At 31.6% G+C, this 27,480-nt stretch overlaps 1 protein-coding gene across 2 annotated transcripts; it reads right to left on the bottom strand.

Moving 5' to 3' along the window:
- Positions 1-6,667: 6,667 nt before the first annotated feature.
- Positions 6,668-26,908, bottom strand: LOC125074220 (segmentation polarity homeobox protein engrailed-like). Of its 2 annotated transcripts, XM_047685489.1 has the most exons (4): positions 25,964-26,908; positions 7,922-8,013; positions 7,385-7,604; positions 6,668-7,067 (listed from the first exon to the last, which is right to left on the bottom strand). In XM_047685489.1, exons 1-4 carry the CDS (start codon positions 26,730-26,732, stop codon positions 7,015-7,017), a joined length of 1,134 nt encoding a protein of 377 aa, XP_047541445.1. In that variant the 5' UTR covers positions 26,733-26,908; the 3' UTR covers positions 6,668-7,014. The 2 variants fall into 2 exon arrangements, with proteins under 2 accessions (XP_047541445.1, XP_047541446.1); XM_047685490.1 differs by lacking the exon at positions 6,668-7,067 and having other exon boundaries at positions 7,295-7,604.
- Between the last annotated feature and the right edge of the window lie 572 nt (positions 26,909-27,480).

Genomic DNA, 27,480 nt, shown 5'->3' with positions numbered 1-27,480 from the left:
CTTCAATGCAATACATAAACTAGAGAACCTTACATGGTTGTGCAGATGTGGACTTTTAAAAGCTATTCCGCCTCAGCGATAAGTCTATTAATAAAAAGACTTATAATTATTTAGATATTTCTAGTTAGGCGTGAATTGATCTCCCGGTGTTAAGTGATTTTCACAAACATTGGCACTCTGAGGAATATTCATCATCCTTACGTCACCAATGCGTCACTGAACTTGAGAACTAGGGTGTTATATCCCTTGTGCCTGTAGTAACACTGGCTCACTTATCCTTCAAATAGCAAAAAAATAATACTAAGTATCATTATTTATTTGTGATGTACCTGCTTTTTGTTTCTTTTTTATTTTATTTTGTTATTATTGTATAGTTTTAAGTCTATAAGTGTTGACAATGAATACCGATGTACGGATAAAATCATTAGGTTTTTTGTTACATCGTTCTTAATATATTACAATAGAAATAAAATGTATATTCACTTAAAATAAATAATCAATGGGAGGTACCTTCCCAGGCCTTGCGCAAAACCAATCACTAAAAATGGTTGTAAGTCGTCTAAAATTTCACTGTCCTCTTTCAGTAACTAAATAATTTAACAGACTTCATAGTCTTTTTTTAAGTTATTAAAGTTAATTTATGCAATATATCTGACGGCGCGTCACTAGCGCCATCTTTAAAACGAGGAAACATGATTTGACAGCTGTCAAGTCTGGTGAAGAGTCGTATCGATGTTTGGCGGGAAAGTTGAACGCCGCCATTATTGTGGAGTACTGCAAGCGCTACCACGTCTGAGACGAATCGCCTTTGCTCCTCATAATTTTATATGTGGCTTATTGCATTTTTTTTAAAGAATAAATTAATAGCTTACGCTTATGGAAGTTGAAGCCTTTATATCTATACAATTTAATTATCAGAAAAAAGTGTCTAGTACGCTCCTTGTCGGCATTTTTTCTTTAGTATCAACTTTTAACTTTGAATTTAATTTTATTTTCTAAGATCACGAATCAAAAGGGCTTGAAACTATCTAAATATTCCCACTTGAGTGAAGTGTATTTTTATTTTTTTAAATCCTTTCAAATTTTATGCTTAAAACAGTCTATTGCAATTTAAGCTGAATATCGCGTCCATATTAAGCATTGACAGCGTAGTAAAAAAAATTTAATAATCAAGCGTTTTTTACGCAACGCTTATTTAAACTCCCGTGTGAACGATGCCTTAATAGTCAAAATTGGATTTTAGAAAATTTCGTTTTAAGTGTCAAATCGTGACCTTTTAACAGTAAATGTTATTTTTACTGGTATTAAAACGGCAGATGAATATTCTGATGGTAAGTGGAAGGTGGTGGTATATTAGAAGAAAGAGATAACGAATGATACCCTAATGTGCTGTCTTTTTTTTCCTCTTGCTGAACAATTTCTCGTTGTAACTAATAGATAATTATCAATCTATAATAATATAACAAATACGATGAATCCGTCTGTTGCTTTATCACGGGCCAACCATTGAACCGAATTAGATAAATTTAGCTAAGAAACAAGCTTGAACTCCAAGTAAGAACAAAGACTTTTATGCCTTACACCTAACGACCAAACCGTAAAACGCAACTAGTTTTAAAAATACATAAAGTCTTAACAACATAAATATACAAATTAAAGCTAAACTGAAAGCTCGATGTGCTTTTATGAACAGCCTGTATAAGCTCATATCTCAAAACCGCGACACATGTAATTGGCCCCCAATTAGCATGCGTCAGACGATATATCACCGTTTAACTCCTAAACTGACTTCAACAAACTTCAAATGACTTCAAATGGACCGTATGTTGTGTTACGCTAATTAGAATTGTTTCTTTTCATATATTTACTAATAAATATTTCAAATCGAACAGAATCCAACGGGACAAAATAGTCTTGGAAAGTCTGTCGTGTGTTTCCGAAGGGTTAAAATCCAGGTGAACAAAGATTTTGACCAGTTAATGTTTTAATATTTATGTACGAAACAGCTGAACCTGCTTTACCTGCGCGATATTTATAAAACACAAAAATCCAACCTCTGTTTTTCCCCTCTAGGGGTGGAGTTTCGTAAAATCCGTTCTTAGCGGATGTCTACACTCTATAAGGAACCTACCTGTCAAATTTTAAGTTTGTATGTGTTATAATTTCTGAGATTTCGTAATTAATCAGTGAGGAGTATTTCGCTTTAACATATATAGATTTGTTAAAGAAACTGAAGTTGTTAGTGAAATAGCAAAACGCGGCTGCTTATATAATAAATTTATATACTGAAACCTTCCACGGAACGTGCTGCACCTTCCCGTATAAGTTTTATGTATATTGGCTTAGTAGTTTCAGATAGACAACATGAAAATAAATTCACTTTAATTTTAATATGAGTATAGATTTCAAATAGCCTGGGGGGGTTTCATCCTCTAGGTCTGTTCCTATGAATTTATATCAGCCTGTAAATGTCCCACTAATAACCCCTCCCTTTAAGGAGATTGGAACTTATTCCATCCCGCTCCATCCAATGCGAAGTTAGAAGCTTGTAGGTTTTCTCACGATGTTTTTCTTCACCGAAACTCGAGATGAATTAAAAACATAAATTAAACACTTGGAAATTCAGTGATGTTTCCTTAGATTTGAACCCGCAATCATTGATAATGCACGTGTACCACTAGGCCATCTCAGCTCTAACAAACATTTCTTGGAACCGGTTTAAACCAGATTTAAAAAAAAATATATTTTCACAAAACAAATAAGAACCGATGAACTTGCCATGCTGAAAATAGTCTGAACTATTTCCGATGCAACTAATAAATAACTGATACGCGTCTAAATAAATCATGCAAGCGCTGTAAATTATACTCGCGTAATGATTTAACTGTGCGCTACTCGGAATCGAACCCGGACTAATTGTTCAAAGCTTTTAATTCATTTGATCTATTCTGGATCTTGGAGTTTTTGCATTTATTCCTAATTTTTTTTAATTTCTACCTTTCTTACACCCGAGTACAAAAATAAATTGAAAAATTCAATTCGTATCTATTTTGTAACAAATACTACCTATAATTGTTTTATTCTTAAAAGTCATCGCACACACACACATCGAATTATACTTAATAAAAATGGGAGGGGGTATACCTTTTTCAATGTAATAAGTCAACGGACAGACAAATGGTCCACCTGATGGTGAGTGGTCACCGCTCATCGACATTAGCGATAAGAAATATTAACAATTCCGTGCTTCCATTATTATTTAATAACATGTGAGTTAGTATTTAATAATATTGACGTACAATACGATTTTCATCTAAAATCATTGATTTTTAGAACGCTCTTGTTCCAATAAAGGCTGTTGAGCTTTTTTTTTGGGTAATATTTGTGCTTAAGAATAAACGGAAGAGTTGAATTCTAAATTTATTTTCGTTAGTATAATAAGCTTTTTTTTTTTATATTTGACAACCTCACATACATTACTCTGATCCCAATGTAAGTAGCTAAAGCACTTGTGTTATGGAAATCAGAAGTAACGACGGTACCACAAACACCCAGACCCAAGACAACATAGAAAACTAATTAACTTTTTCTACATCGACTCGGCCGGGAATCGAACCCGGGACCTCGGAGTGGCGTACCCATGAAAACCGGTGTACACACTACTCGACCACGGAGGTCGTTTTTCTTTTGCTACTTTTAATTCTTAGTTTATGTAATAGTTAATTTATCTTATGTATTGTACATATGTATGTATATAGTAGCAATACCCCTAATTAATAAAGGAATTACTGATATTGCGATTTACCCCTCATTTTAAACTTAACACTTGTGTTACGATTGGGGGTGACAAGAGACAAGGAGTCAGTTATAAAATGAAATTTTAATTATTTATTAATTGATAATTGAAAAAGACCAATTATATTCATCGTTACTTTTATAACTAACTAGCTAAACCTGCGGCTTCACCCGCGCGAATATTTATGAAATACAAACTTCCAACCCCAGTTTTACCGCCTTAGTGGTGATATTTCGAAGAAACCGTTCTTAGCAGATGTCTACGCCCTTTGCCAAATTTTAAGTTTGTTGGTGTCATAGTTTCTGAGGTGTCGTGATTAATCAGTTAGTCGTGTTTCGCTTTTATATTTATATAGATTGCATTTTTATTTATAAACAATGATTTAGCGTACGTTCGTTACGTAGACATCAAGATCATCGTATCGATCGTAGATAGACTTTTTTTATGGTATCGGTACGTGGACGAGCAAATGGGCCACCTGATGGTAAGTTGTCACCATCACCCATAGAAAATGGCCCTGTAAGAAATATTCCATTCCTTACATCACCAATGCTCGGGAACTAAGATGTTATGTCCCTTGTGCCTGTAGTTACACTGGCTCACTCACACTTTAAACCAGAACACAACAATACTGCTGTTTGGCGGTAGAATATCTGATGAGTGGGCGGGCGTGGGTGAGCCCTACCACCAAGTAAATCACGACGAAGAAGATCACAACTAACATCTATTAAACAGTTGTATTAAGAATATGTAAAAGTATTTGTCGCTCGCGGCTTCTCGTGTTTCAGGTTTCTGTTGTCAGGTGTTAGGCGTAAAAAAGCTTATGTCCTTCCTTGGAGTTCGTTTTTCATACCAAATGTCATCAAATTCGGTTAAGTGAAAGAGCAACAGACAGACAGAGTTACCTTCGCATTCATAATATTAGTATATATATTATTACAATCGTTCATTTATATATTTGTATATATTCCTATTTTCCACCAACCCGCATTGGAACAGCTTGGTGGAATATGTTCCAAACTTTCAGCTCAAAGGGAGAGGAGATTTACAGGCTGCTAATGTATGTAAAATGTAATGTAATGTATATATATGTATGTACTGAGTATTTAACTTAAAACCCAGTCGTAACGGGTAGGGGGGCTTATTTGGAACAGCGTGGAGTAAGCTTCAAACTTGAAGAGGTAACAGACAGAGTTACTCTCGTATTTATAATATTAGTTCAGGATTGTGTCGTTGTTTTAAACACGGGCAATAATAGTCTACACGTATCACTTCTTCGTTGGACAGATAAATAGATCAGAAAGATCTCGAAGTCCTCGGTACGAACCCTAGATTGCTTAGATGTTGAATGATGTTACTGTGGAGAAGTTCTCTATACCAGTACCCAGGACTTATCCTAGAGATACTGGACAGGGCGGCAAAATTAAATGATGAGAAAAAATAAATCTTCGCAGTATCGTAAATGATTTTCTTATCTTCTAAAATATGAATAAATAAAGTATGTTATATAATTTATGTAAATTCGATAATAAGGCGCCGTTTGGTAATGCTCAGGGCGCTAATCCAGATCTGGCAATATAACTAGCTTGGAATTTAACTTGGAAGTCAGCTATACTCTCTTCGTTAAGCACGTCTGAACTAGTTCCGATCAGTCGGATTTGCCATCCCTTATGTGAATGGAAAGGATACGAAAATAAGAGTTATTACTATATCCTGTCCACCATCATCACCACCATCATCAGATATAGGAAAAGACAATAAAACAAAGTAAATAAATTTCGATAAAATCATTTATATAATTTATATTAAATTGCATGTCTGTCTTAAACATAAAAATAATCATTACACAATACGATACTATATTTACAAATAAAACAAAATGGAAGATGTGTCATTAAACTAAAGAAAACATAAATATGACTCTCTATTTACAATATGGACATTAAAATAATCGAAGTCTAGCCTCAATAACGCAACGGTGACAATTTAGAGATGAGATGGACAAGTGGTTAACGCCAAAATCTAAACAAGCAGTAATTTCCATGTGCTTAATTTTTGTTAATAATTCATCTCGTGCTCGGCTTAACTTTGGCTTGAACTCTTTGTATATTCTCGACATTAAGGCTTTACTATTTGAAGGGGAACATTTGGTAAATAGGAGTTATCCCTTAAAAGCTTAAAAGCGAATTAAATTTGAGGCGTTAATTTTATTTTCGTATTTTTTGGACGTATAGATAGTTACCTTTGTCTATTCGAGAACATTTAAAAATAATCTGTCAAACCGTCCGAGCGTAATTGAGTCAACGTCCAGACGTTCGCATTTAAAAAGTATAAATGTCAAAGCCTCTTCTAACATTACATAATATGTTATATACAAATTTATCGATTGGTTATTTATTACATCGCAAAATATATACACTAACAATATAATATATAAAAATTATTGTTTCTGTTTACACAGTCGATGTTGATACATTTCAATAACAGGAGGAGTTGAGATAAACAAACCTTAGATCTACATAATCCATGAGATTTATAAATATATCTTTATTTATAATACAACACTAATTCAATTTAATTTTATTACCAACATTTCTATAACAGCAACGATATTAAAATCATATATTTTCACGAATACATAAATACCAAAGATTATTACAGATCTCGACCAATCAAATCACATCAAATCAAAGTAGTTTATAATTACTCCTCCTGCAATTGAAATAAACACTAGAACAATAAGAAGCGCGTGTTGTTTTTAAATTAAATTAAATAAAATGGCAATACTGAACAGTCACTGTCATACATAATGAATGACAGTTATATTATTATACATTCAACTAAAGCCCAGTTAGAAATTAGTCCTTAACGTCGTGGATTAAAGTCTAAATTTCCTTAATAGAAGTACCTTTAGAGATTTTATAGATCTATTCACGAAAGCGCGCCCTCCACATTAAAAGACTTGCTAGTACGACAGACTTATAAATGTCTTAGTGTGCGTCAGGTGACTAAGGTGTGAATATATATAATACAAATTAGCTAATATTCGTTAATGCAAGATTATTTAACGCGAAAGGCGCTTGAATGGACAGAACTCTAGTGAGGGTTTAATATGAGAGAAAGGGACGCTATTAACATGACTTAAAAAACGCAATCAAATTTATTACGTAATAAATACTCTTTTTATTCTACTAAACTATATTACAGGAACCATTTTATTATACTCTAGTCTGATTAAATTGAACTACTATTTTTGACAGATTTTTTTTTTCTATTCCGACAACTAAGCAAAAGTATTATTAGATACGATTTTCATTAATTATATATATTTTTTCATCTCTTTATGTACTTTATTTCATTTAAAAGCTAAGTTATATTTGATTCTCAATTTGTCAATAATTTAACAATAAAAAAAAAATACAACAAAAGTCATCCTAAAAAAATACTTCAATGAATCTAGTATTCGAAATTCAAATAGCATAGTTTATAATCATTTAAAACAAATCAGGTTGTACGGTAGCTAGAACGGCCAAGTTCAAAATGTCAAGCCGAATCTATGACGTCACATATGTCACGCTTACGTCACACTTATCTCCTCTTCTTCGTCACTCTCTGTCACGGTGCTGTGGTTGTATAACCCTTGGGCCATCAATTGCATAGCAAGTGGGTTTCTTTGTCCGGTTGCCTTCTTGATCTTGGCTCGCTTGTTTTGAAACCAGATCTTGATCTGGGCCTCTGCCAGGCCCAGTTCTCCGGCGAGGGCCTGTCTCCGGCGCTCAGTTAGGTAGCGGTTCTCAGCGAACTCATGCTGTGGACAATATTAACTATTAGTTGATGAATTACTTCTTTATTTGAAACTAAGTTAGGTTAGTAGAATTCTTAAGATGTATCCTTTTCTCTAGATGGTGGGTTTTATAGTTTCTATTGCTATTATATTATAAATTAGAAAGATTACTGGAAGTCGTCTTTTTTTTTTAACAAGACAGTAGTAACTTCAACTTACGTTTAACTTAAAAAATAAGTTATTTCAGTTTACTTTTGAATCGACAAGCATTAACAGTATGACTTTCAATTCATTAAGTTTCCTTAAGTTATTATAAATTTAAATCAGTAAGATAAACTCACCTTTAATCTAGCGAGTTGGGCAGCACTGAATGCAGTCCGCGGTCTCTTTTCTTCTGGATGCATCTTCTTCTTTACCCTTCTACTTCTAGGACCTGATGACAATGAAAAATATATATGTTAAAATTTCGAATATACTATCATAAACTTAGAGTAATTTCAGATAGATACTCCTTATCCAAAATCAATATTTTAACCGAAGACGCAATTTTAGTCATTTCACAAGATTCAATTAAAATAAAAGACAATAAATTCATTAGTTCCTAATAACAATACAAATAATTTATAAATAAAAATATAATACCTAATACATAAGATTTTTATCGCACCAAAGATATGAAACATTATCGAAATGGATGCCAAATATTTACAAAATTTAATAACATATGAACGCATCTATAAATCTGTAATTGGACGCGTTCAAATTAAGTACTCGTTTAAGTCAAAAAAGCCTTGAAGATATTTATATTAACTGCAAAATAAAATTGTGTACCAGGGAACGATGAATAAAGATGTACCGACAAAGTCACGAGCAAATACAAAACTATGAGAAATGCTTAACTAATTAAACTCCTTTTAAATTAAATTTCCGTTATAAATTAAAAATGGAAGTCAAATAAACGTTGTTTAATTAGCGGTTATTATCAACTACAAAATGGCGTCTATCCGAAAACAGAACAATCATTTGTGTATAATTACGATACAATAACGGAAAACATTGTTTAATACGCGTATTATTTAGTGTTACCAGTAAAGCGATTAATTAAATATATTTATATAAACTATACTTCGTATAAAGCAATACATTTCCCGTAATACTTTTTTTAACTTGTCACTTTTATAATTAGAAGTGTTTTTTTTTTCGGAACTATTATTGACTAAAGTCATAATAAAATATAATTTTAAAGCCACCCTACACTGATTTGCTTCGTTATGTACAAAAATTTAATATCTTTTTTTTTTTTTGTTCAATATAAGTGCTAAAGATCTTATAGTTACATAAATATATGTAAAATTAATCATGTCTCTGATTAAATCTGTTAATGGCTATAAATATACGTTCAAACAATAATAATTAAGATTTCATAATAAAAAAACCTTATCGCGAATAAAGGTTATGTTTCATGTTAATTACCATAATTTAATTGAGTTGTTTTAACAATACATTTTTAATACTCTGTTTTATTACAAGCTTAAATCTGTGCTTGATATTTAAAAAAAAAATTACGTAAAATTATATGAAATTAAATAACATTTTCATTACACGAATGTAATAAAACTGAAATGATTTTAATCACAAAACGTAACCGTTTAAATACGGTAGCATGAAAGAGTTTTTTTTTTTAAATAATTAATACATATATTCAACCTCATTTCGTTAACATAAGTGTTATAGTCCCGTGCGTGTGGGAGTAGCTTATATTTGAACACTAAATTTTATTTTATCTGTGGCGAAGGATCGCAGTTTAGCGTGCGAGTGTACTCGTAATAAATCTTTACGCGGGAACCCCTATCAGCGGAGGAACAGGCTATAAACACTTTTGCGCTTTCCTGTATAGTCAGATAAAGGGAGATTCAAGATGCGCTGGTATCGATTTAATTTCGCTATAGAATTGATAAATTTAATTTAAAATAAAACTGCCTTCATTTCAAATTTAAAATTCGAATTTACGTGTGATATTTTTAATTCGTCAAATGATTCGCTTGACACGTACAATTGACTTTATGCATGCGTCTACACAATAAGCTATAATGACCTTTAAATTAATTCTATCAAGACTCGAACTGCCGTGAAATTGATTTGACTTATTACGTTTTAAAACTAAACAATTTTATTAGCGACACATTTAACGCTTCTGAATTTTACTACGCAGCTTTACGATTCAAATTCGCTTGGGGGAAATCTTTTGAAATGGAAACGATGTATATTTAATGAATTCTGAGTTTTATTGCTTTAAGAATAGAACAGGAAATGGTGTAAACACAAATCTTTTAGAGTTTGAAAAATGGAACGGGCGCGTGATAAACGATTATTGAAATTGGGTTTTATTACGTTTGAATAAGGTTTATTTTCGTGTGCTGCCGAGTGTATGTTTCAGGGCCGTTCATCACCCGATAAAAGCGGGCAGTTAGTTTTTTTATTCGGCTTTTTAATTAAACAAACTCTTGAAATAAAGGATTTTCCGTAACGAGGCGTAATGTTTCTGGACGCGGAAAAATATTGCTTTCCGAGCGTTCTTTAACCGTTTAAATACCTTTGACTTTATTTTAAAACGTTCTCTTTTTAAATTCACAACTGTACATAATTATGTACATAGATAAGAATTAAGAATTAAAGAGCCTTGTTAAAAATATTCGAAATTTAAAAATGGAAAACAAAATATTAAATATATTAAGCAAAGAAGTTTTTTAATGTTTATTTATATAAAAACTTTTTCTTTCCACCTTCTATTAGATAATAACTATTTTTATTTAACTTACATTGATTATTAAATATCCCCCTACTTTACATGGTTTTAAGTAAAAGCAATAACAGTTAGTGGTTAAAAATAAAAACGTACTGACAAATTGTGTAACTTTACATATTAACATACCATCCCCGCTCGTTAGTGTAATGGCGACAATTTATAGGGAATGTCCATGTGGTTGTTACCCTATAAGCCCCCTGAACTTTTGTGTGTTCTATATTTATTGTCCAATTCACACAAAAAAAAACTGTATTTAAAATAAATATATTTGGACTTATAGATTTACATCTTTGTCATGAAAAAAAAATTAAAAAAAAAAAGAATTTTGACATTTAAATGAAATAATTGTTGTAATTAAGTCATTAAATGCTTAATTACACAGCCACCGATCTTTCAACGATGTATTGTTACAGCTTACAACAGATGTCTTTAATAAATTCCACACTAAATATATACTTATATAATAAAACTACACAGTTCTGTCCGTTCATTATTAAAGGAACACAAGAGTATTCTGTTTAAATATTTAAATAGTTATTTGCGCAATTAAGCGAAAATTACTGAACGGTATTATGAAAAATATCAAACATAACTACATCTATAAAAAGTGCTCAGATGCCCAAGCACCATTGAATTTTCATGAGCTTAATTTGTGTTTATAATTCATCTCGTACTCGGCGAGGGATAACATCGTGAGGATATCTGATATATGTGTATCCATCAACTGGCATTGGAGAAGCGTGGTGGAATGAGCTCCTTCTTCTTAAAGAAAGGCTCAGCAGAATGAACTCCAAGCCTTCTCCTTAGAAGCTCAGCAACGGGACTATTATATATTATTACATGCTGATCATTTTCATATTATTAATTTCTCCACTAGAATAGTATTAATATTTTTTAGTAACACTAATGGTCGTTAAACCAAGGACAAGAAAAAATATCACTTAAAAACAGCTGAAAAATATACTGAACTGTTTTATTTTTGCCTATTTTTAAATATATTATATTTAAATTAAAAACGCTTAAACTTATTAATAACACAAATGAAACGAATTACTATTTATTTTTAAAAAAATATAACTACGCAAAAATTTAATAATAACGTTTAATTGAGCAAAACATAACAATATTCCGTGCAAACATTTCATCGTATTAAAAGAATTTACAACGACATAGAGTTCAGAAATATAGTTAATTGTTGTTATCATATAATAAAACCATAATAAGTATGTTTGTTGTTCACTATAGATAAAAAACCTGATGATTTTTCTCGGGAATCTACATTTCCAAGCCAGTGGCAGTTATGACTTTGACTATCAATAAGTATGTGTAATAATAATAAATTGAATTAAATTAAGGCCAATTTTAGTGGATGGTTAGCCTAGAATACATTTTAGTGCAGGCGTTTGTGCGCAAACCCCTTATTTGTCATTATGGTTCTCATAATCAAAATAACCAGAAATTCTTTGAATAGTTCTTAAGCATTTTCATTGTTTATATAAAGAGACCAAAGTCGCGGTTACAAAGATCGTATAGTAATTATTATTACGTCAGAATTCGTTGAAATAATTCATTCCCTCGGCTCGATAATTGTCCGCCATTTTGACGTTAAATAACAAAATGGCGTTATTCCAAGTAAGACATAAATGTTAAATTGCATTCAAGTCACATAACTTTAGAGATGTAATTTTGAAAAATCTTAAAATATGTTTAAAATCTCGTCTTATTTTGGTGATATGTTTAAAAGGCGTGCGCTATTTTCGGAATGATGTTGGTGTTACGAAAGTGTTTTTATGTCTATTTAATTAATTTTATAGGAGTTTTTAATTATATTAACAAATAGCTTTCTTATTAAAATACTTAAATAAATATCAAAAATATATTTATTTTTTATAACATGGCTGTTCTAAGGATTTCTCTGTTCTAAGGAATTAAAAAAAAATCTTTGAACATTCACGCATTTGTAACTATTGAAGTACATTGATTTTGCGGAGTTAAGAAATGCAGAGGTAATAATGGACACGGCATTATTATTTCTTATCATATATCAATACTTTTTTTATGACTTTTAAATTCGTTATTACTGTAATAATCTATTTTTAAGAACTAAATTTAAATTAAATGTTAATCCTTAATTCTCATTATGAAATATTTTCGGCGAAGAATTCGAATTTATTTGTTTGAATTATTTCAAAAATGAATCTATTTACAGAATATTGAATAGAATATCAAAAATGTATTATATTACTAATATAATGCAAAATAATAATAACAATATAAATACCGCATCCATCATTAACACCTCCATAAATTCTATTACATATTCACTGCGTGTTACGAAAGTTTTCTCACATTCAATAAACGACCTTAACAAAATCCTATAAGATTTAGTCTTCCTTAAAAATACTTTCAATAAACGAAAAATCGTTCTATTTTCAAACTTGTACTTTTGTTTTAAGAATCACTTTTCAATACATTTAAGGACTCAATTTCATATCTATCGGCAGATAAAAAACAACTTTACGTCAAACAATATAAGGTTCATTTTTGTATACATTAGAACGGCTTAAAGCTGAAAAAAATAATATACTAATATGTTCTCTATTTTATTAGCTATAAAGGTGTATTTTCTTTGAACCTAGTATGTCCATGTAATTGATTTTTCTTTAAAGCAGGGGTGATAGGGTGTGTTACGTAATAGGTACAATTTCGAAGATTAAAAAAACAGGTGTAATACCTTTTGCGTGACTTTTATTATGAGATATTTTTTCAAGTTTAAAAATAGAATAAGAGTTTATATTTCATATACGCATAATATGATATTTACTCTTTTTTTTTTATTTCGCCATGAATAGAACAATCGGCCTCAGACTCATCAAATTCGGCCAAACTGTTCGGCCTAATTAAACTCCTATATTTTTTAAATTAAAAGAAATCATTTTAACGCATTTTCGTTGCAACTACAATTCTTATACGATATACCGCAATTAAAAAAACATATAATATATCATTATAACAAAAACAATTTTATAAAACTGTAAAACTAAATCAATCATGAGTAATCAAGTCACGGACAGACATACGTACATTTATATAGCCATTATCCTTAAAATGGTATCAGGAAATTTACATTCACCAAAATCGGTTCAACATTAGTGATGTGCAACAATGCTGCGCTATTAAAGTTTATTTTGTCAAAACAATATTTCTTATTCGACTTTATCTGTTGAGAAAAAAAAAAATCGATAGCATTTCTTATCTATACTTGGTAAATGGTTATGGTAACATACCATAGACAATAGCATCGTTAGAAATATTAACCATCCGTTTAAAAACGTCGCTCCCAAAAGTTACTCACAAAAAAACCGTAACGTTACAAAATACACGTCAAAAAAAAAACGTTGCAATAAAATTAACCAAAACTTTTTATAATTTAACGATAAAAAAAACTTAGATACAAAGACGGACAGACATATGTAGCTATATATAATTGAGTATTTAAGCGTTATTACCCACGTAGAGACGAAACGATCGTATTAAAGTATAGAATGTTGGATTATAAAAAAATTGCAAGACAGTTTGAGATCAAGTTATTAACGAATGCTTTGAGAGAAAAACCGTAAAACTTGGTGGCCGGTTCCCGGTAGGTGGGATAGTGATGCGCTTTGGCGGGCTCAACGTTTATCGATAAAAACGTGGGGTGATTTTGATTGACTTTTAAATATGATTGATATTTAATTGATATTCAATTTCGTAAATTAATATTAATAGCTTTTGGTATATTAAATTATTGTTATTGTTATTGCTACATAGTCGACGGCCCGAGTTATTATTAGACCCGCGTATGCAGTTTATTAATAAAAAAAAAATTATGGAATAATGTAGTTTTTTACCATTAAAAATTATGTAAGCTTTGATCATTAGTTCCAGAGTAAACACGAATAAACAAATTTTAATACATCTTTGTATATATGTATGCAATGAAAGTATCACGCATTTTTATATAAGCAAACTTTGAAAAAACAATGCAGTAACACGTTGGAATGTTTTGTACCGGTTTGAAGCATAGGTGAGCCAGTTTCCAAAGTAGCGCATTGAGGGCCAATATATATGGGCAGTGGTCACCACTTACCATCAGGTGGCCCATTTGCCTGTCCACCTACCCAAGTTACAAAAAAGCAAATATATATATTAAAAGATAATTTGCTAATGGCATGGCAGCCGCTGTCTTTATTCAAATTTCATACCGTTCCTTATCACAAATCTTGTATCAAAACTAAAAAACCATCCATCAATAAATAAAAACAGTTTCTTGAACATTACACATCACTCGCATCGATATCGATAAACTAGTGAAGTCCTTACACACAGTTACAACTAGGTATGTTCTAATTATTACAATATTTCCCAACGGAAGCGTTTAATTAGGCAAAATACCCAAGATTCGAATACTTAATACATGGTACACGTTATATTTTTGCTTTAATTTAGCAAATGAACGCATTGCACGGATTCTATTCAAACAGCGCGGCCATATTTGGTGTTAAGAAATAGTAATTACTGTTTAATTATTCGATTACGGTACGATTTTACAATACGGACGGACTTCGTTGATTTATGTTTGTTTAATTGATTGGAAAATAAAAAAATCAAAGAATTCCTCATCGTAATTGTGCAATGTTGATCTATTATGTAGATTACTAAAAAAAAGATATGTTTAAATTAATTTATAATTAAGATAATAATGCATAGTTTTCAACGATTATTGTAATGTAATCTATTTCTTATTTATCGATAATTCAATCAGGAATACGTATCCCATCCCTACGTTTCTCAAAAGCAGTCGTCACAGTAGCCAGAAATGATCACACCAATTAAATACATCGAAATACTTGTACAAGTACAGTGAACAGAAAAAGTTTATTTATAGACAATACGATAATGTATTACTATTTAAAATTTAAAACAAAATCTGTATCTACAATATACTCGACAGAATTCTAGTCAAAATCATCCGCCATATTGGATTTCAAATGACGTCACAACATCCTAAATCGATTCGTCTATTTCCTAGTTCGTTACACTACTGTGATTACTAAACACCCTGCATTCAAGCCGGTGGATATCAGTTAATTATATTATCGAAATATAAACAATTAAAATGATATATTAACACGTAACTATTCAGCAAAATATCGTTTAATGTTCCGTGGAGACAGTACAAAATGGCGTCGTACCTATATATAGTACGATTACATAATAACTACATATAAGTACGACTCGTAATGGCTAGAATTAACATAATTAAGTACTACTTGTCTTACTTTCCTTTTTTATATCTTTTACTATCTATATATAACGTTTGTCTATCTATTACTGTAATATAACCTCAATTATAATAATAAAATACTAATATTATTAACTTTACTTGGTAAATATAGTGACACCGTCCAATCTCGTCTGGGTTTACCGCTAAATAGTATTGTTGTGTTCTTCAAGTGAGCCAGTGTAACTAGAGCACAAGGGACATAACATCTTTGTTTCTTACAGCGCCATAGTCATGACCACTTACCTACCTAACTGGCTCACTCAGTCTTATAACGTACATAACATTTTGAAACTCTGTTGAGGAATGAGCTGGTTGTATCCAAGAATTAAAATTGCATTTTGATACCTATACACGATCTAAGTATTTATATATTAAATATGATATCGACTTCTATGTATAGAAGGAAATAAAATCTATTCGTTTATTTACACCGACCATTGTTATATTATATATTTAGGTTTAAGCGTCAATGGCGCAATGGTTTACGGACCTAGCGATGTAGAAAGTCGCAGGATCGATCCTGACCCCTTGGGCTATTGTCGTCCCCACTCCTAACACAAGTGATAAGCTTAAAGGAGGGGTAAATAGGAATATTAGTAATTCCGTAATTAATTTGGGGTATCGCTAGTGTTCTTTATAAAAAAAAATATATTAAAAAAGTGTATTATATTATTTAACAGTATATTATCTATGTTTTTTTACGCTTTAAACTAAATGTTGCCGCGTTAATTATTTTTTTTACATTGCTTACTTATATCAGACATGTAATTCACGCTTGTCGTGTCAAATTTAAATTTAAGCCGTATGAAGCTTCGCAGTTATACTTATATAATAAAATTATTTACTAACACCTCCGAAACGCGTTGCAACTTCTGGTATAAGTTTTACGTCTATTGGTTTAGTCATTTTTTTTAAGTTAGGCATTAAAAAAATAGAGGTTTATAATTTACAATATATATAAAATGTTGTCCGTCTGACTGTATTCAGACAGACGGAATGGGTGATCTGTTGACGTCTTCATATCTTAGTTTTTTGTATCGTCCGTGAGTTCGTCACACCTGCGTCGTGGATACCGCGGTTTTCAAGCTTGCGATAAACAATTAGAACTTCAAACGTTTTAAAACAAAAAACACACTTGACATTGACATTTATAAAAAAAATTAATTGCCCGTTGAAAAAATACTCTTTATAAAAAAAAATAATGTTACTGGTAATATTATGTGAAAAGTTTATTTGAACTTCGAATGTACACAAGTAGATTACTTTCCTCTGTATATATTAATTATTTCAATTTAAATAGACCGAAATATGTTTACTTTCATACTGATATGAAATTAAAAAAAAAAAAAAATTTAAATTGAAATATTCCTTAATCTTAAATTTCAAGTAGAATAAATTCTAAGCCTTCTCTTCCATAGAAAAGAAAGTACTTGCCCAGTAATTGCAAGCATTTACGTTTTTGGGATAAGACAAAAACATCGCACTGAAAACGCCTTAATAATCAAATATAATTACTTACTTTCTGCAATTAAAAGGTTGGTTAGTTCTGCATTAACATTATACATACAAAACAATTTAATAACCCTTAAAATAGCCAATTTGAAACTAAGATGTCCACAAAATGTACATATAAATTGAACTTAATAACAAAAATTACATTCTAAAAATTAAATACAATCCACAGATAAAAAAATAAATACGCTTAAAACAACACGGGGCGTGTCAACAAGCAAGATGGCTGACGTTACGTTAACGAATTTAATGTCAAAATGACAACTCAACACGGACGTATTATTCGTACCGTAATTTTTATTAAACTAATATTATAAATGCAAAGATTGAACTACGAGGAAAGATATAGGATAATCTTTGTCCTTTACAGCTGAGGACCAAGTCCTTTGACATCCTGGTACAGTACCAAATATGTACGGAAGTAGGTTTTCGTATACATAACATCCCTGATGTACTGAACAAGAATAAAAATGGAAAAACAAGGATTAAAATGAATATATACCAGTAATAGGATTTTATATCAAATAGTTTATACTATTACTAACAGTATTTAAAACGGGATATTTACCATGTCGTTCACGAGAACAAGACATTCGTAGATAATGTCGAAATATCGAGCTCCGACAAATAAAAATAAAAAACATGGAAAATATCCCATTTTAAATACTGTTAGTAATAAAAATAACCATGTTAATTTAAAAAGTTTATACTATGTCTTTATTTGAAGCATTTTATTCAAAAGAAAATTATATAGATATGATAAAGTGTAGACCTAATACTTGTTGACTTCCAGGTAGGATATATTATATACAAATATAATTATTGTATTTAACTAACATAACTTTGTATTTTAAATGTTAAATAAGAGTATTACTGAGTATATTGGCGGTTCTTCAACCGGTACTAGCTTCACTTAATGCAGTTTGTAAAATGTTGATTCAAAAGTGCTTGTAAGAGCCTACTTGAATAAAGTTTTTTTTTTTTAATAGTGAATCAGTGTAATTATATGCACAAGTGTCGTAATATAGATCCCATTGTTGACGGTGTATTAAATGCTAATATCTAAAGATTCATTTAAAATTCCAAAATTTATTTGCATAGCATTCTATTGGTTGGCTTCGTGCAAGTCTGGGTGGGTACCACCCACTCATCAGATATTCTACCAACAGTACTCAGTATTGTTGTGTTCCGGTTCGAATGATCAGTGAGCCAGTGTTACAAGTACAAGAGACATAACATCTTGGTTCCCAAAGTTGGCGGCGATTTTGGTGATGAGTTTACATAACTATGTTTATATGACTTAAACCAAAGACAGACTTAATAAAAAAAAATTAAAATAATTATAGATGCCGAGATGTCCCAGTGGTTAGAACGCGTGCATCTTAACCGATGATTTCGGGTTCAAGCCCAGGCAAGCACCACTGAGTTTTCATGTGCTTAATATGTGTTTATAATTCATCTCGTGCTCGGCGGTAATTTCAACGAAATTCTGCCACATGTGTATTCCACCAAACCGCATTGGAGCGGCGTGGTGGAATAAGCTCCAAAACCTTCTCCTCAAAGGGAGAGGAAGCCTTAGCCCAGCAGTGGGAAATTTACAGGCTGTTAATGTAATGTATAATAAATATAGTGTTGACATAGTATTAATTCAAAGGCCACAAAGTCATAAAGTAAATGCTTATAAGAAGAACAATTTAAAAAGGCATAACGGTAATAATGGTCCAATGGTATTTCTGTTATTCAATTCTGTTCAAAGCCTTTCTCAACTTTTCGCTTTAACTTAACAAATAACATGTCTACTCTGTAATTATAAATTTAATACCGTTATAATTACATTCAAAACAAACAAACGTGTAATTTTTATATTGTCTGTTAAGCGTTGAGCATATGAATAGGTTTTTGTCTTTGACTATATTAAAAAAAAAAAAAAAACGGAATGAGTTGAACGAGTTGGGTTCAATAAATCTTTTCGTGTGTGTTAATTAAGAAATTATTTAAAAAAAAGAACATTAAAGCCATTAATTATATGAATATTTAATTATCTGTGGCAATAGTGAAAACTATTAGTAAAGATTTACATATTAATTTACAATTTATTTTTAACAAGCATAACGCGAATTACTACAGTGTGCGAAATCCTTATAAAAAAAAAACTGGTTCGTCTTTAGCGAACGAGTTTTAAAAGTGATAATTTAAAATTGGAACGAAATAAAACGTAATTATATTGTCATTGGTTATCTTTTTAATCTGCGATATGACATCTGTGGGAGGCGGCTGTTTGTATGAATGAAGTATGTTTTTTATCGTAACGAAAGTTTATACAAGGAGTTTTGTTTAAAGAGTTTCTTATACTTTCTTGAATATCTTTTTTTATTTATTGTTATTTTATTAATAGCTAATAAATTAAGTTTTTTAAATTGTATTTATGATAATTATTTTAATTACATATACTAATAAGATTACTTTGGGTTAAAAAAGTGTCTTTTTTAATCTGATTACTTTTGATTTTTTATTTTTAAGTTTAGGTTGGTGGATCATCAAACGAGCTAATTATGTGAAGTGGTCACCACCACAATCCACTTACCTTTGCCTATTTACACTGGCTCACTCATCCTTCCAACCGGAACACAGCAACAATAAGTATTGCTGTTTGTCTATCACCAAATTAATCATTTTTAAATTAATCTCGTTTTTTATTTCTCGATAACATAAAATATTTTAAGATTTCCTTGCACCTACTTATACTGGAACTGCGTGGTGGAATGTATGAGCAATATGAATGATATCACTGATAAAGTTTCTACTAAGACTGAACAATCAAAGATGATTATTTTAAGGAGGCTTTAAAGTTTCACATTTATCTAAAAAAAAACTTGTACAAACAGACAGATTTGTTAAAAATTCTAACAAAAAATATAAAATGTATATTCCGTCGGCGCCATTGTATATTCTATTGCAATATATACAACAATAACAACTTGAAACGAAATAGGAAAAATAATTTATTAATACATAACGCCATGTTTTTCTCACTTGTCATGTCTTGTCAAGTTGACAGCTGTCATCGAGGCGCCAACGCCATCTTGGATTGGTACGGACTTGACATTTTTTTCATTGTCCTAATATAGTATTAGAACAATGTCTACGCGACATACATTATCCTAGTTAAAAGTCTAGTTACAAGTATGTCTAGATAGAATATCAAAGCTGAGAACGTGTCGATAAAAATAGTGGCCAAAAGTTGGCTACTAACACGCACACTAGTAAAGTTGTATGGCGTTTGGCGATTGTCAAGCGTTGCCCTCACGCACACCAAGATAATAAAGTGATCTCGTTTGTTCTAGTTCTTTTGTAGTGCGACACTATATCCAGACATATAAATACTCTAAGTAATTAAAGTCTTAATAGATTTTAATGTTCATTAATGGAGAATCTTCTCTGAACTTGAATGTCAGATTAGATTTTTTTCTTTTCGAAGTGAAACTTCTGAGTCAGTATTTCATAATCGACGAAAACATCACGAAACACACATTTTATAACTGGAGTTGATACCAGGAGGAATTCTTAGTATTGTTGTGTTTTGATTTGAACGTTGACCCAGTGTAACTAGAAGCACAAGGGACTTAACATGGTGTAAGGTGACGTAGGGAATGGTTGATATTTTTAACAATACAAATGTCTAAGGGGGTGTGGTGACCACTTACCATCAAGTAGCGCATAAGCCCATCCGCCTTCTTACATTTTAAAAACTTGGTTCAATTTTAGCAACATTCGTGACTCAACGTAAAAACGAAAACGAATTCGAATTAACTCGTTCCGAGGGTTCAATTATAATTGATAAACACCTTTCGTAATCAAGATGGCGGTGTATGAAAAATTAATAATGCTATCAGTCCATTTTGTTTTTTTTGGCTGACATTTTGTAGTCGCGTTCAAAATAATAGATAACAATCAACTGCGTGCTGGTTAAAGTGGACGTAGATTTTAATAAATGAATTTGACTCGAGTCCACAAAAGTTAAAAGTTGTTAAACGGGTGGTAATATATTTATAGAATCGAATTTTGCTGCTTTCATTCCATTAAACGTCTGCTAAGATGGTTCAAATCGCTTTCGATTAAACAGCTGAACGATTATATCAACTCGTACGATCCCGTTTTAATTTAATAAGTTCTGAAAACATTGACAGTCTTTGTCATTATTGTGTTCACTAAAATTAAAAAAAAAAACATTTAAAAATAGAATTGGTATTCATGAAAAACGATACAAGTAAAGATATTTTTTATTAAAAAAAAAAGATAAACAATTATTTAAATTTAGTACTAGTGTTAACAATTATATTGAATACATTCCAGAAAAATTATACCTATTATGTCAAACATGGAACTTCTGGTGAAATGGAACGTTACTAATAAAAACAAACCTTCTCAACAATGAAATGAGAAAAACAGCAATTTAAATATGGAACTGGTGTTGCAAAGGAATGTTACCAATCAAAAAATCTCTTTAAACAGAACTAGTGTGAACAGCAACCCTAAAACAGCTGATCCGATCCGACTCTACCTTAGTTTATTGAGATGTAATTATTCATATGAATTAAACATTATATTATAAGTGAAACAGGTTTAATACTTTGTCGTCACGCGTATAATTTAAAACGCCTTGAACTCTCTCTGTATAAATTCAATGTGTGTATAAATATACGTGAACATGTACAATTGTCGCTTGTCACGATAGTTTGAAAAAGCGAGTGAAACTGTGAAGCGTACCTATAATAATAATATATACTTAAACCTTCTCCGTAAGTCACTGCTGATTCTGATATAAGTTTTACGTATATTAGTTTATTAGTTTTATTAAAAATACGCCTTCCATTTTTTTTCATCTAACTACCTACCCGACAAAGTGTCAATGACCCTATACAAAAGTCCTAGATTGAAGAGCGAACATTAAAAAAAAATCGTTTTTTTTCTGGTTAGAAAATTTGATATTCTCGGCTTTTCTATATAACATGCGTTATACATAAACCTTCATCTTGAATCGATCTGTTTATTGATGAAACCGCATTAAAATCCGTTGCGTAGTTTAAAGGATCGAAGCGTACAGACGGCGGGAAGCGACTTTATTGTATTATATATAGAGATCGATATAAGACGTCATTTTTATGTTGCAGTTCGGAGTTCACGTTGCTAAACTAAACACGTTGTGTTAAATTTGTATGATAATGTTTACCCGAACCTTCAGTGAAACACGTCAAATATATTGGTAGAAATTTCATGTCAAATAGTGCAGCGGTTTTCGCGTGATATGTCCTAAAAAAAAACTTGTTTTTTATTTGATATTCATTGAAGTTATTTTAGGTGCACTATGTTGCAATTATAGTCAGACATGTTAATGGAGGATAATGCAGCTTGTCTGATTCGAATCATTTTTTTAGGTAAAAATTTATTTTAGGTTTTAACCTATGTCTTCTCTTGGGGTTTCAATTTTGTGTTATACTAAATTACGTCAAATTCTGTTCAGCGAAATAGCAACACTAACAGACAGAGTTACTTCCCCATTTATAATATTAGTAAAGATTTCTTTTGGACTTGCGTTGGTGCCATTTTGTGTAATAATGGAATCCTACAAGCCAAGGTATGTACCACCCACTCATCACGCCTAATCCTACCGTTAAACAGCAATATTTAGTACTATTGTTTTCCGTATAACATCAGTACCCAATGATGGCGCATTATCGGTTAATATATTTCTTACAACCCATACTTGCCAATTCATCTACCAACATTTAAAAAAAAACTTCGGGAAAATAAAAGAAGCAACGCTTCTCTTAAGTTACTGTTGACTAGTAAAATACATAATCTTAGATTCATATAATTGTACATATGTTACGTATCGTGATAACTTCATAAATTTTAATTAGAATTTTTCACGGCCGTCGATCTAAATTATTAGACAACTACGCAGATTATATAAGGCGTGTTCGCATAGAAACACCGTTCTCCCTTCCATAATTCTATAGCTGTGTACTACTAACTTATTAAACTGAAGACGCTTGCGAATTCTTATTTCATTCTAATCTGACTGAGCTAGTCACTAGACCAACGAGGTACTTTGTGATATCAATGTAGTGTCTCTCAGTCCTTTATCATTATGGATACACACGCTTAAAAAATAATTCCTACGTAATCCAAGATCAAGTCAAAACTTAAAGTCGCAAAAGTTTTGACAAGAACACAATCTGTAATCAATAAATAGTCCCCTCAATAAATATATCTAAATTTTAACTAATAATAGCGGATTCAAACGTGGCCTAGCACAAATTATTACAAATAACGATATTTCTTCGACAAATATAACCGACGGCTTAACTTTATACAGCCAACTTGTAACTTAATTATAAAATATAAAATACAAATAATTCCATTAAAAAGAAAAAATAAATATTATAATAAATATTAATTATAAAAAATATTGCTATAAAAAATTTTATTTTTTATTTTTCGGACGAACTCTTACACGTTATTTTCGGTGCCATCATAATCACAGTTTCGGTAAAGTTACCACAGACTTTAAAAAAGCCGCGAAACAAATTCCCGGGTTTTTGTACTTGTCATTTCTTTTTTTTTTTTTTTTACAATATTAGTTTCTCGGTATCATCTTATTATTTCCAAATTCGTTTTTTATAGCAGAATTTACTTAAAATTATTCAATAAGTTATTTGAATGACTTATAATGTTTTAACTACTTACTAATTGTTTACATAAATTTCTTGTTAGAGTTTAGAGAAAGTTGAAACCTATCTTTTATTTCTTAATACGTTTTATTTCAACATATTTAAAACGTAGATACTAAAAACAAATACAGCCATTTTGTATAACCTTAAATATAAAAAAAAAATAGTTTTGCTACACTAATTAGAACATAGAAATCTGTTAAGCTGTTATATTATAGCTTAACACTATCCTATTTAAAAATGATATAATAAAATTAACTTATATATATAAATAAATGGAAAACTAAATTTATCTGTTTGTACGGTTTAACGTCAGAACTACTTAACCGAACATGACGTTTTACATACACTGTTAAAGGTATCGAAAATAACATAGTATACATACAACCCCTCCCCACCGCCACACAAACGCGAAGCCGCTGAAGAAAACTAGTTAATAACATCTAATAATCTAACACATACCGCAGCATATTGACGTTAAATCTCATAAACGTCTCATAGACGTAAATATTTCGAAATCCCAATAAGAAAATATTCTTGCAAAGAAAATGACTCATATCCCTATTATCTCCTTACCCCCTAAGTTATTAACATGCACGTGAGTTATGATCATAAACAAAAAAGCTGTATCATAATTTGCTCAGGTAATGCAGCATGAGACTCATAACTTAATTAGTTTAATACTAATTAAAACACAGCCCGATAAGGTCCCTTGTTGGACCATCCATCCGTGGCCACCTCAGCTCACCAGCTTACAATTATAAATGCATGATTATCAGGTGAGTATTGTGTATAGCCTAACCGTTTAGGAAATCAAACATTATTTAAATATACATGTTGTCATTCAATGGTTCAGCTATTTGGTGGTAAGTCTGGATACCACCCACCATCATATATTATATCGCTAAGCAGCTAAAATCAAAATATACTTTATTCAAGTAGGCTTTTTCAAGCACTTTTGAATCGTCATTTAACAAACTATTTAAAGTAAAGCTACCATCGTTTCGGAATGTAGATTCTACCGAAAAGAACCAGCGAGAAACTCAGTAGTTACTCTTTTTCAACATCTAAAAATACAGTCAAGTTTGTTAAATACAATTATATATGTATGTTGTGTCTCCTGTCTGGAAGTCAACAAGTATTGTTGTGTTCCGGTTTGATAGTACAGTGAGCCAGTGTAACTACACAAAAGACATAATATATCAGTTCTCAAGGTTGATAACGCTTTGGTGATGCAAGGTATGGTTATCAAAATCAGAATATTATAATTCAAGTAGAATCATTAAAGCACTTTTGAATAGTCATGTTACACTGTTGAAAGAAGCTACCACGCCAGTTGGAATTTGTAACGACGTATAGTCTATAGGCAGTGGTGACCACTTACCATAAAAAATAAATAGAAGTTAATAAAAATATCAGCTGTATATACTTAATATACTAATCATCCCTTTTTATAAACTGTTCATAACTAACTATAATAAATTCCACTGGCTCACTCGCCACGTTTAACGGTGTATAGAACTGTATTATACAATTAAGTTTCCAATTTACACACATACAAAAATAGGTAAATATGTATATATTTTTTCAATGTTGTCATTTAATTTTTACAAATTAAGCGATAAATTAAATAATATAATAAATTATAATATTTAAGTGTTTTTTAATTTTGTTTTCAAATAAAACTCGTAATAAAAAAAATGTAATAATTATAAAGTTAAAAAAAAAAGATAGCGAAATATTTACTTAAAAAAACATCGTATCTATTGCCTAATATATTATTTGTATATTGAACGCACGAAATAAATCTTCATATTCCTACTAAGATGTAAATTTAAATACAGAATATTAATTACGTAGATAATAATAGCCTACGTTACTTTTTTCCGACAGAGTAAAATAATAATGAACAAAGTGTGCAAAAGCACCATAACATTATGCCAAAAGTAATACGAACCGTTATATTAATTAAAAAAAAAAAAACAAATGTCAAAAATGTACTTACCAGAACTAGGTCTATCGCTGTATCTGGTGCAGTACACCCAGGCAGGCCATAAGTTTGCATTTCCTTGTGACGTCTGGCTGTTTGTATCTGTACTCCCGCACGTAGACAAAGCACCGCTGGACGTGGACGAGACCATAGAACTCGCAGAATCTGGCCTCTTTTGTGCCTCCATACTCTTTGATATCTCCTTCTCTTTTTGAATTTCGCCAATGTTCGAAACCGTTTGACGTAACCCGCCGAGCGGCGGCAGCGCGCCAAAGTCATCCTTCGATTTCAAATATTCGAAATTGAATTTCGAATACTCTTTTGAAAGATCGTACGGCTTGTACAGAATACTGTGATTCGGTCCGACCGCTTTCGGGCCTTCGATTTTGTTCGTTTTTCGAATCGCGTTCAAACCGAATTCGGGGTGAAGGATGTTGCTGATTGAAAACGCTATGGACGCTGGCGGCTGCTGACGGTTCCGCTTGTCCGGGTCGAACCTGTCAGCTGGTAGAACCGGTTTGACGTCCGGCGTGTCAGGTCTGTAGTAGTTTTGGTAATCCATTTCGTTTTGGTTGTGCTCTGGGCTGGGAGGCGGTGAGTTTGGCTGGACTTTGACAACAGTCATATTCGATCTATCAAATCTCGAATCGATCGTAGTGCAGGTGTACTGACTCGGGGGGCAGTAGCTCATATTGCCCGGGTTCGCGTGCGGTGCCGGAACTCTTCCAGTAACCGGACCGGGGCTGTTCGCCTGATTCGGACTGCAACGGTCTTCAAACGCCATCACAATATCGTATACACGGAACGACTGTTATTGACACGTAATATCAGACGCGTTTGTATAGCATTAATATTAATGGACCATGACTTCTTAATCGCACTGTTTTTAAAATTCGAATCGTGACAGCCGCTGTCAGATTGAAATGTCAAACTTTGACGCGACAATGCGCTCGCGGCGGCGGCCACCGGTCGACTGCGCCCCACGCGCCTTACAAAAGACACGCCCTAGAACAAACAAGATTTTCATCCCTTCCACTTTGCATTTGTAGGCGTCTCCGTGCTCCATTGCGCGACGGAATACATCTTCCGTCTCTGTCGCTCGAACGCGAACGTTTTGTGGTTAGAAAGGGAGGGAATAACGACAATTGATTTAACCTGATTGTGTATTTAGTTGTAAATTGCTATGGCTCGTTCGCGGGATCATAATGTATCAATAATACTGCGGGCGCTTTGAACGCGGCGCAGAATTTCAATTAAAGTTTGACAGAATTATTATATTGATAGAGGACGCCATCTTGTATTAAAATTATTTGATATTTAGGTATTTTTTTACAAATTGCTCGATTGCGTGTAATTATGTTGTATACGTGTAGATTTATAGTGTGTCGTTAATGGAGTAGTTTTGATACTTGCTATGTAAATTGTTTTATTAACTTAAATACCATGTTAATTTAACTTAATAAAAAAATAATTGATAGGATGCTTTAAAGTTCACTTTATAGAGTAAAAACGGCCTCATTTCTTTATTATAA

The sequence above is a fragment of the Vanessa atalanta genome, chromosome 27, assembly GCF_905147765.1.
Source record: "Vanessa atalanta chromosome 27, ilVanAtal1.2, whole genome shotgun sequence".
Lineage (NCBI taxonomy): Eukaryota > Metazoa > Arthropoda > Insecta > Lepidoptera > Nymphalidae > Vanessa > Vanessa atalanta.
The sequence above is the reverse complement of the archived record's forward strand: the minus strand, read 5'-3'. Positions and strand labels throughout refer to the sequence as shown.